Genomic DNA, 10299 nt, shown 5'->3' on the forward strand with positions numbered 1-10299 from the left:
GGAGCGGGGGCCGGGCGGCTGCGCGCGGCGCTCGGCCCCGGGATGTCCTCGTCGCCCGGCGAGCAGTGCCGCTCGCCCGTGGGGTTGGACTGCTGCAGCTGCTGCCTGGACCTGGTGGGGGCCGGGGGGGGCGAGAACAACAACCCGGGCAGCCCCACCGCCAGCGGCTTCCGGCAGCTGCGGGAGCAGCTGGAGGGCGAGAACCTGAACGCCGCCAAGCTGAGCTCCATCATGCGCCAGGACTCGCTGGAGCCCGTCGTGCGGGACCCCTGCTACCTCCTCAACCAGGGCATCTGCAACAGGAACATCGACCAGACGCTGCTCTCCATCCTGCTGCTCTTCCACAGGTGGGTGCCCGCTGCCGGGGGACGTGGGGCGGCAGCGCGGGGGCCGCGTGCCCCGCTCCGGTGCCGGCTGCGTGCTGTGCCCCCCGGACCCCGCGCCGTGCCCGGAGGGACGGGGACGCGGACAGCTGTCACTCGGGGCGGTGCCACCTGCGGCGCCCTATGGGGTCGGTGGGACGCGGGGAGCCCCTCGCCGGGAGCCGTTCCCCATCCCCTGCGCGGCTCCCGCGGGGCTCTCCCACCGGCGTCCCCAAAATAGCGCTGAGTGGGGGCACATGGCCCCGCACGTGGCACCGGCGTGACCTCGCCCCACGGCTCCTGCAGCCCTTGCATAACGCGGGGCCGACGCTCAGGTGGGAGAGGAGGAGCCGGGCTGCCCGCCAGAGCACCCGCTGCACGCCCCACGGGGGGAATGGGGCCGAGACGCCGCGAGTTCCTCGTGTGCGTGGTGTGATGTGAGCAGGGAGGGAGGGGACAGCGGGGAGGGAGGTGACAACGTCCCCCCCACGCGTGCTGGACATCAAAGCTGTGCACCCACGCCTGTGGGTACGGTGCGCCCACTTCGGGGTCGGTGCCCGCGCTGCCCCGATCTGCCCCCCGTGTCCCTCCCCGCGGTGCCCACACCTGCGCCTGCTGTCGTTTTGCACCAACCTGAACTTTCTCCTCCTGGGGAAGGTGCCAGGCGGGTGGGGCGGGGGCTGCGGGTGCCGGGGAACACCCCGATAAGCGTCCCATGGGGGCACGGCGCTGTCGGCACCGCGCTCGGTGGCCACGGTGGCCCGTGGTCTCCTGCAGGAGGAGGTGGTGTGGACGATGGGTCAACGCGCAGTGGGGGCAGGCCCACGTTGGGGGGCTGACAAAATCCACCCCCAGCACCCCCAGCCTGGTTTGGGGGGGGGTTTCCCCCAGCTGCGTGCTCTTGGTGGGGATGCAGGAGGGATGCTCCGTGCTCTTGCCCATAGGAACTCCGAACGCTAAACCCAACCCCAACCTCAACCCCTAACCCTAAACCCAACCCCCAAACGAACCGCTAATAATTCTAACCCCTAACCTTCGCGCTAAACCGCACCCTGAGACCAACTCCAGCCCTAACCCCAACCCTAAGACCAACCCCCCAAACTCACCCTAACCTTCCCCCTAACCCTATCCTTGATCCCAACCCTAATCCCAACCCCGCTCATGGGCTGGGAGGCCCCGGGGTGGCATCTGTGGCACGGCACCGCTCGTCCCAGTCCCTGCCGTGCAGAACCCCAGGGGCGGCCCCGCAGAGCGCATTCCTGCGGCGCGTGGGCTGCAGCAACAAGGGGGCTTTGAGCAGGGGGCAGCGGGTGGGCGAGGGGCCGCGAGCCGGGGCCGAGCTGCGTGGGAGCTCCCCAAAAAAGGGGTCACAGGGTTTTGAGCATCACAGCCCCACTGCAGAGTGGGGAGCCCCGCTGGTTGTGGGGCAGGGGGGCAGGAGGGCTGTGCTTGCCCCACGGCCGTGCCCCGCCGATGAGCAGTGAGCTATATTTATCTGTGTTGCTGGCGTGGGGACAGGAGTTTGTCACCCTCTGTCTGGGGTTGTATTTAGACCTGTGCGGGGGGAGCCAGCGGCCCCCTGGTACCGGATTTGGGGTGCGATGCAGGATCCCAAAAGAGATCCCATGGAACTGTGGGGACACTTGGGGTGGAGAAGACCCCGGAGGTCACCAACTCCCAACACCAACCGGACGGCCCCTGTGGGGCTGGCAGCCCAACCTCAGTCCTATGGGGCAGCAGCAGTATGGGGCAGGGAGAGGGGTAGGGTGAGGGAAAGGGTGAGGGCTAGGGCTGGGGTTGAGTTTAGGGTTAGGAATGGGTGTAAGGGTTTGGGTGAGGGTTGGGGTTAAGGTTAGGTTTATGGTGAGGGCTGGAGTTAGGTTTACAGTTATGGCTGGGATTAGGATGAGGGTTGGGGTTAAGGTTAGGTCTAGGGCTGGGGTTAGGATTCATTTGGGGATTGGTTTTAGGGTTGGAATTAGGGCTGGGTTTGGGGCTAAGATTAGGAGTTAGTATTGGGATTGGGGTTAGTTTGGGGGTTGGCTTTAGGGTTAGAGGTTTAGGGTCGGGATTGGGTTGAGAGTTAGGGTTTGGACGCAGGTGTAGCACGGGGGTTCAGGCGTACTCTGAGGCTGTCCCCAGGCACTGGCACAGCGGTGGCCGGACCCATGGGGCATGGCAGCGGGGTGACAGCTGCACGCCCCGCACGGCCCCATGCCCTCGGCGTTGTTATTGTTCTGAAATGTCAGCAGGGCAGGCCTGCAGCGCCGCGTCCCGTTCCAAATGCCCGGCGTGCTTCCCAAAGGCCAGGCGGGGTATAAATAACCGGCCCCAAAGCGCCCGTCCCAGCCCGACCTCGGGGCTCAGCCCCTGACCCCGGTGCTGTGCATCCGTCTGTCCGTGCTTCGTGCATCCATCTGTATTCGAGTCCCGCTGGGGATGCCAAGCCTGGACTGGGAAGGACGCTGGGTTTCCCAGGATGCGGGCTGATGCGCCGCATAGCGTGCCCGTGCGCTGCTTCCCAACCCCTGTCCTCTCGTTATCCTAACGAGCTGCTCCCCAATTAGCGAGCCGGCCACTCTCGCACGCCTCCCATCCACGTGCTCCCTCCCGTTCCTGCATCCCCGAACGCAAAGGGATGCTAGCAGGGCGCAGTGGGGCGGGGTGTGGGACGGGGTCCCGGTGACAAAGTTGGAGAGAAAAAGGAAAATCGCGGCTCTCAGCGGGGCTGCGCGCTCACACGCCAGCGAGAGCCGGGAACTGGGAGTACGGCCAAGTCCCTTTATCAGAGGAAGCAGGCCGCCCTACAGCTGGAGCGGGGAGCCTGCCAGCCCCCCCCTGCACCCAGCACGGCCTCCCTGGGGCGGGGGGGTACCCCCGGGTGTGGTGCTGGGGTGTAGGGGTTCCCCTCGGTGCAAAGTGCCGTGGCCCCGTTGCTCTGGGGTGCCCGGGTTTGGGATCTGGAGGGGCCACCAGCGGAGTGCGCACGCCCACAGGGGTTGTGCCTTGTGCCGTGCGACGGGTGGAGGGGTGCGTGAGTCCCCCCCAGTCCTGGGGATGGGGACACAGTGTGGGGCTGGAGGTTCGGGGCCGGGGGGTTCGGGGCCGGGGGTTCCTCTCTGCTTGCGTGCAAGCTTTGCCGTGCGCCTGGAGCTGGAGCTCTGCTTGGCACAGCTCCTGCAGCGCTCGGTGGCCTCCCCAAGGCCGGCTGCGAGCGTTTCCCACGGCTCCGACCCTCGGCGGGGCCTTCCTCCCATTGAGCCGAGGCCTTGGGAGAGAGCAGGAGGGCCGGAGGGGGCACGGAGCAGCCGAAGGGCTCCGGGGGGCTGCTGTGAGAGGCACTCTCCGTGCAACGTGCCTGCAGGATGCATCCGTGGGCACACGTGTGCAGGCAGGGCGTGCGCGCACAAGCGTGTGCGTGCAGGTGCGTGCATGCAAAGTGCCAAGGTGCGTGGGAACGCACACGTGTGCACGCCACGGGGGTGTGTGCGGGGCGTGCAGGGGTTGCACGAGTGTAGGGCTTTGCGTGGAGCTGCCCTGAAATTCCCCCTGGGCTGCAACTTGGAGGTGCAGAGCCTGAGTGTGTGTGCATCCCTGCTGTCCCGCAGCACCCGGTACCCACAGCACCGGGCTGGGTGGGCTCCTGCTGCACAGGGACCCCTGCACGGTGCCACCGAGCGCGTCCTGCCCGCCTGGTGGCATCTCGGGGCTGTCACCCTGCGCACACAGAGAGCCTTTCACCCGCCCGCTGCCCCGGGTGACACTCTGGGCTCTGAAAGGGACAATTGAGTGTGGCTGAGGTCACCCCCCCGGCGTCCCTACCCCGTGCCCATGTCCCCTCCCTGCGGCCCCGGGATGCGGCCAGTGCCCCGGCTGTGCCCTTGGAGAACTGCGGGGAGCAGCGGGGACACGGAGGGGACACAGAGGGAACATGGAGGGGACACAGAGGGGCATGGCCGCGCCCCCGCCGTACTCTCCGAGCCTCTTCAGGAGGAGGGACTGGTGAGTGGAGCACTGGGGTCCAGGGGCTCTGCGGGGGTCAGGATGGGGCTGGCACAGGGCAACGTGCCACCTCCCCACGGGGACAAAGGGATCCCCATGTGTGCCCCCACCACGTGTGGGTGGGCAGCCTGTTCACCCATCCCATCCCCAGAAGACCCAGGGGGGTTCGGGTGCACCCCTCCCTGCTCAGTGGGCACGGCCACGGCACCAACCCCAAATATCAGTGGGGTTTTTTTGAGGGGGGTGTTCCACAGAGCACCCAGCAATGGGGCAAAGTCCCGCTGGGTCCAGAGGGCAGCGATAAGCTCCGGGTGGGGGCAGGGAGCAAGGCAGGGGGGGCAACGCCAGCCCAGCCTGGGGGAGTGGGGACGGGGATCAATGCCACCCCACAGCTTTAGGGTGGCAACATCCCCCCCCGCCCCCCCCCGACTTTGGGGTGCCCTACATGCAGCACACACACGGCGCTGCTCAAGGCTTGCACCCCCGTGCCCCCCAGGACCCCATGAGAGCGGGATGGGGCGGGGGGGTCTCGCAGCCCTGCAGCCCCGAGCCCGGCCACGGGAGGGGGCTGCCCCCCCCCCGAGCAGCACCGCGGGGTTACGCAAGGAGCCGGAGAGGAGGGGGGGGCGGGGCGGCCGCCGGTTGTTTTGCGCCCGGGGGTTGTTTTGCTCTCGGGGTTGTTGTTCGCTCCCGTTTCTGTTGTGCTGCTTTTTTTTTTTTTTTTTTTTTTTTTCCCTCCTCCCCGGTTGTTTTTGTTCCGAGCTCCTCTCGGTTCGCCGCCCGAGGCTTTGTTGTTTTTGCGCTCCTGGTTTCGTTTCGCTCTCCGTTTCGCTTTGCTCCCCGCTTTTCGCCCCTTCTTTTTGTTTGTTTGTTTGTTTGTTTGTTTGCTCGGTTCGTGCTCCCCTCTTCCCTTCTGCGCGCCCCTTTTCTCTTTGCACTTCTCTTTTTGCGCACTTTTCCAGTTGGTGCGCCTTTGTTCTTCGCACCCCTTTCCCTTTGCACCCCCTTTGGGTTTGCACACCCCTTTCTCTCCGCACACCCTTCCCACACCCCCCACCGCTCACACACCCTTTCTCCCTGCCCCCCACCCCCCCCACACACTGAGCCCCACACCCCACACCCACCCCAAACTCGGGGCTCTCCCCACTTTCCCCACCCCAAAATCCCCCAGCCCCCCACGTTCGGTGGGCGCAGCGCGGAGCAGGAGACGAGCGCTGGGCGCGCATAGGACCCCGTGCAATTACCGGGCAATTAGCGGGCAGTGCTCAGCATTACCGGGAGCGGCGCTGCGGCGCTGGGGGCGGCCCCCCCCGTGTCCCCGCCCGCCGCCCATATAAGCCGGGGCGGTGAGCCTAGCCCCGCAGTGCGCTTTGGACCCGCAGCCTTCAGCCTCGATCCTCGCAGCCATGAGCACCGGCGTGTACCACTCCCCCATGGAGGTGGCTGTCTATCAGCTGCACAACTTCTCCATCTCCTTCTTCTCCTCCTTGCTGGGGGGGGACGTGGTCTCCGTGAAGCTGGACAACAGGTAGGGGCAGCCCCCGGGCCCCCTCCCGGTGAGCGGGGTGCTTATTGCCCCTCCGCAATGGGGCGGCGCCGGGCACTGGCCCCATGGAGTGGGGAGCGCGGTGCGTTGCCCCCTATGGGGATGGTACTCTCTGTGTTCTCTCCTATTAAGAGATGAGCTCCGTGCATTGCTTCCCATGCAGGGGGGGCTCTCTGCGTTGCTGCCCCATTGGAAGGGAGGGGGGGGGGTTGGAGGACCCGTCCTGCTGCACAGATCTCGGGGGCTCGCTGCTAACGTGCATCTTCTCTCCTTTATTCCAGTGCCTCCGGAGCCAGCGTGGTGGCCATTGACAACAAGATCGAGCAGGCAATGGTGAGCTGCAGCCTTCTGTCACCTTTAGGGGTGTGTGTGGGGGGGTCCCTGCCCCCGGGGGGGTGCTGTGCCTGGCGTAGGGGTCCCCCTGCTCCCCAGCCTGTTGCTGGGCAGAGCGGCTCCTTTGTCTGCCTGCAGCTGGCAGTGCTCATTGGCTCCGGCTGCGCCGCAGTGCGCAGGGAAACAGGGGGAGATGAAAGGGGAGGGGGGGGGGGAGGATGGACCCTTCAGGGGTCTTGGGGATTGAGCGAGGCCCTGTGGGTGACCGGGAATTGCAGGCTGCCTGTGCACCCCAGGGAGGGGGGTGATGGATCAGTAGGGTGATGGATGGGGGGGAGCAGGGTGCAGGGAGGGATGGGGCAGCTCCGTGGGGACATCCCCCGAGCATCCCACTGACGGTCCCCATCTTTCCCCCCCCCCCCCGCAGGACCTGGTGAAGAACCACCTGATGTACGCGGTGCGGGAGGAGGTGGAGGTGCTGAAGGAGCAGATCAAGGAACTGCTGGAGAAGAACTCGCAGCTGGAGCGCGAGAACAGCCTTCTGAAAACCCTGGCCAGCCCCGAGCAGCTGGAGAAGTTCCAGTCGCGGCTCCCGGCCGAGGTGCTGCACCCCCAGGAGCAGAGCCCCGGGGCGGCCCCCCCAGCCCAGCACTCGGGGGGCTCTGCGGTGTAAAGTGGCTCTGTCCTCGGAGTGGGCAGAGCCACGGAACTCTTTCTACTTCATCTCCCGCAATGATACCAAAATAAGCCAAGTTTTTCCGCCTTTGGGCGGAGGACTGCCGGAGCCCGGTGCCGGGATGCTCGTCCCACCGGGAGACGTCGGCGGCTGACCCCCGCCCGTCCGCCTTCCCCACGTTGTGTGGGGCAGAGCTCGCCGAGACCCCGCGGTGCCGTCCGTGGGGATGCGGCTGGAAGGAGCGCGCCGAGCCCCAGCGTGGGGGGGGGAAAAAAAAAAATACCAAAACCTGGACTTGAGCGGCTGCCGTGGTTGCACGCACGTCGGCGTGGGGATTACAAGGAAAGAAAGAGAGAACGACGACAACAACCAAAAAAAAAAAAAAAAAAGACCAACCAAACCTTGTTTGCCTAGCTGGGGTGTTTCTGTAGCTGTGTCTATGCGGTGCCTGGGATGCTGCGGGCCGGCCGTGCCCTTCTGTGCGGGATTCGAGAGGAGACTGGAACGGCACGAGGCTGGAACTGGGGGAACTGGGCGGCCAGAGGCCCCAAAACAGCCCCGAAATGGGGGGACAGCAGAGGTGGGGGTGGTGCTCCCCCCTCCCCCCCCCTCCACCCCGAGTGACGGGACGTCCCCGCAGACGTTGGACGGTTGGAGCGGTGATGTGGTTGTGTACATTTTTAGGTAGAAATGGCAATAAAGTCTACTTTTTTTTATAGAAGCGCCTGCCCCGTGCTGTGTGTCTGGGAGTGGGGAGGGGGGCACTGAAGGGGAATGGGATGACGTGGGCTGAGATTGGGGATGGGATGGGGTTGCTGTGCCCCAGGTGCTGCCAACCCCTTGGGTTTCATGGTGCTGCTCCTCGCTGAGCCCCACTCCTTGTGTTTGGGGTCAGCCCCCTGGCTGGGCTCGTGTGGGGCTCTGCAGATGAGAGCAGCACCCTGCGTCCTATGGGTGGGGGAGGCGAGCGGAGCCCGCGGGTCTCAGTGCCCCCCATGTGTGCAGGGATGTGTGGGTCATGCAGAGGGGGCTGCGCTCTTCCCCCGCTCTTTATGCCGCGGCACCTTGCAGCCCTGAGGGATTTTCTGCTCCATCCTGAAACGCAAGGTGAGAGACAGAGCTGCGTGCGGCTGTGATGGATGCGGGCATCCCTGGGGATGGGGTTTGGGATGAGCGCAGCGTGGAGGGGTGGGTGCAGGACCTTCCCCTGGGGGTGAAGCGCGGGGTTCGTGCCGCGATGAGCGCATCCTGCCGCCTCTCGCCGTGGCTTCAGGCCTCGGTGCGGTGAGGGCGGTGCAAAGCCGATCCGACATGAGTCACAGCGGGGCTGGGGACGGTTGGTGCCAAGGAAACGCCGGTAAACACCAAAACACAGACCCACGCCGCACGGAATTCTCATGAGGTGTTTGTCCCCTCCCTGTCCCGTCCCCCCCCCAACCCACCTCATATCCCAGGGCTGGGACCTGACTGCGGGCAGTGCCACCGCCCTGCAGGTGCACACGCGTGTGCAAGCTTTCCCCCTGCTGTGTGCGCGTCTGTGCACATCTGTGCAGGGCAGTCCCTGTATACAGGAGTGAGTTTGGGATACAGGGATGGGGCACGGCGCTCTGTGTCACCACACCCCATCCTCTGTCCCCCACCCTTCTGCAGGGGGTGGCTGGGTGAGTGGGCAGTGGCTGACCCCCCCCATCCCGCTCAGCCCACGCACCCCAAAACCACTTTCCCAGCTACACCTCCCTCCTCCCCCCCCCCCCCCCCCATGAGCAGAGCACTGGCAGCGTGGTGTGACATGGGGACAGCCAATGGCATGGGCAGAGCAGCCACAAACCCCTCCCTGCAGATGGCAGGGCCCCCCCGCGCCACCCGCTCCTCCGAGACCGATGTCCCCTCGCCTTGCGACGTGGGGTGTGACGAGGGACTCTCCCTTTTTAGGGCTCCTCACTCATGTCACCCCCCACCTCACAACGGGGATACACGGGATTTGCTGCAGTCCGGGCAGCGAAGGGTTAAGGTGTTGCGTCAGGAAGTCTCTAAGAAACGGTCGATTTGTTGAAAATGTAAAAATAACAGAAGCGGCTGCTGGGCAGAGCGGGGCTTTCCCAGTGTGGGGGGATGCTGGCACGGCCCATGGCAACGGTGCCCCCACCACAAAGCACCCCCACATCTGGGGCATGGGGTGGAGATGGGGTGGGGTGGAAGGGGTTGGGAAGGGAACGAGAACAGGGAGGGGATGTGGATGGGGATTGGGATGGGGGTGAGGATGAGGAAGGTGATGGGATGAAGATGGAATGGGGTGGGATGGGATGAGGATGGGGAAGGCGATGAATAAGGGATAGGCTGGGGATGGGCTGGAGGTGAGGATGGTGTGGCAGATGGGATGCAGCAGGGATGGGAAAGGGGATAGGATGGGATGGGATGGGATGAAATGGGATAGTGATGGGGATGGGATGAAGAGGGGGTGGGCTAGAATGGGGATAGGGTAGAGGTGGGGATTAAATGGTGATGGGAATGGGAGGGAATAGAGGAGGGCTGATGTTGGGGATGGGATGGAACAGGGATGGGGATAGGGACGGGATAGGATGGAAAAGGATAGGAATGAAGGTAAGGATGGGGCTGGGGACAGGGCAGGGTCCCTCTCCTCCCACCCACACGCGGAGTCCCTGATGGAGAAAAGGGTCTCTGCAACCCAGGAACCCATCCGCAGCCAAAGCAGAGCCTGATGCAAGCCCTGGGTGCTCACAGCGAGCCTCCCAGCCAGCCCCGGGGGCTTTTAGGGGCTACAAACCACCCCGATGGCTGCTCCATGCAAAATCCTCTTCCCTGGTTTAAACCAGCAAGCTCCGAGGGAGGGAGATTTGGGGGTGGCTTTACAGACAAGTGGGGAAGGATGCTGAGCGAGGGCACAGCTTACAGCAGGAGGAGCAGAAAAGCGTGGGGAGACGTGAGTCCCCGAGCGCTGCCCAAGTTAATGGGCTCTATCTGGGGAGATAAGGGGCTGTGAGCTGTAAACCTGCCCAGGAAAGCCGACTTCCTCATTCCTGAGCAGAAAGGGAGATGCACGGAGAGGCGAATAGCACCGGAGCAAATTGCTCGATGACAAACAGGGACCTGGGGGTCAGACGGGCGCCCCAGGGGACACGCAGGGCTCCGGTGTGGGCTCGGCACAGACGCTTCCACCCCGGGGACCGCGGCGTTAATGAATGAGCGACGCGAGTGCCAGGGATTAGCCGGGATTTAGGGGCCTGTGGGACCTGGCCAATTTGGTTTAATTGATCATTAGAAGCGGCGTTAATCCCTGGGAAAATCAGTGTGGGAAAGGCAGGCGCCTGGGAGGACTCGGCCGAGGCGTGCGGGAGGGCGGGAGGCAGCTCCCTTCCTTC

General features: G+C 65.0%; 1 protein-coding gene across 2 annotated transcripts; it reads left to right on the top strand.

The window, feature by feature from the left end:
- On the top strand, nt 7–7330 carry TSC22D3 (TSC22 domain family member 3). 2 transcript variants are annotated; one of them, XM_021406384.1, is made up of 3 exons: nt 7–347; nt 6192–6243; nt 6671–7330. In XM_021406384.1, exons 1-3 carry the CDS (start codon nt 43–45, stop codon nt 6914–6916), a joined length of 603 nt encoding a protein of 200 aa, XP_021262059.1. In that variant the 5' UTR covers nt 7–42; the 3' UTR covers nt 6917–7330. The 2 variants fall into 2 exon arrangements, with proteins under 2 accessions (XP_021262059.1, XP_021262060.1); XM_021406385.1 differs by lacking the exon at nt 7–347 and adding an exon at nt 5632–5892.

Source organism: Numida meleagris, chromosome 8 (assembly GCF_002078875.1).
Source record: "Numida meleagris isolate 19003 breed g44 Domestic line chromosome 8, NumMel1.0, whole genome shotgun sequence".
NCBI classification, from domain to species: Eukaryota; Metazoa; Chordata; class Aves; order Galliformes; family Numididae; genus Numida; species Numida meleagris.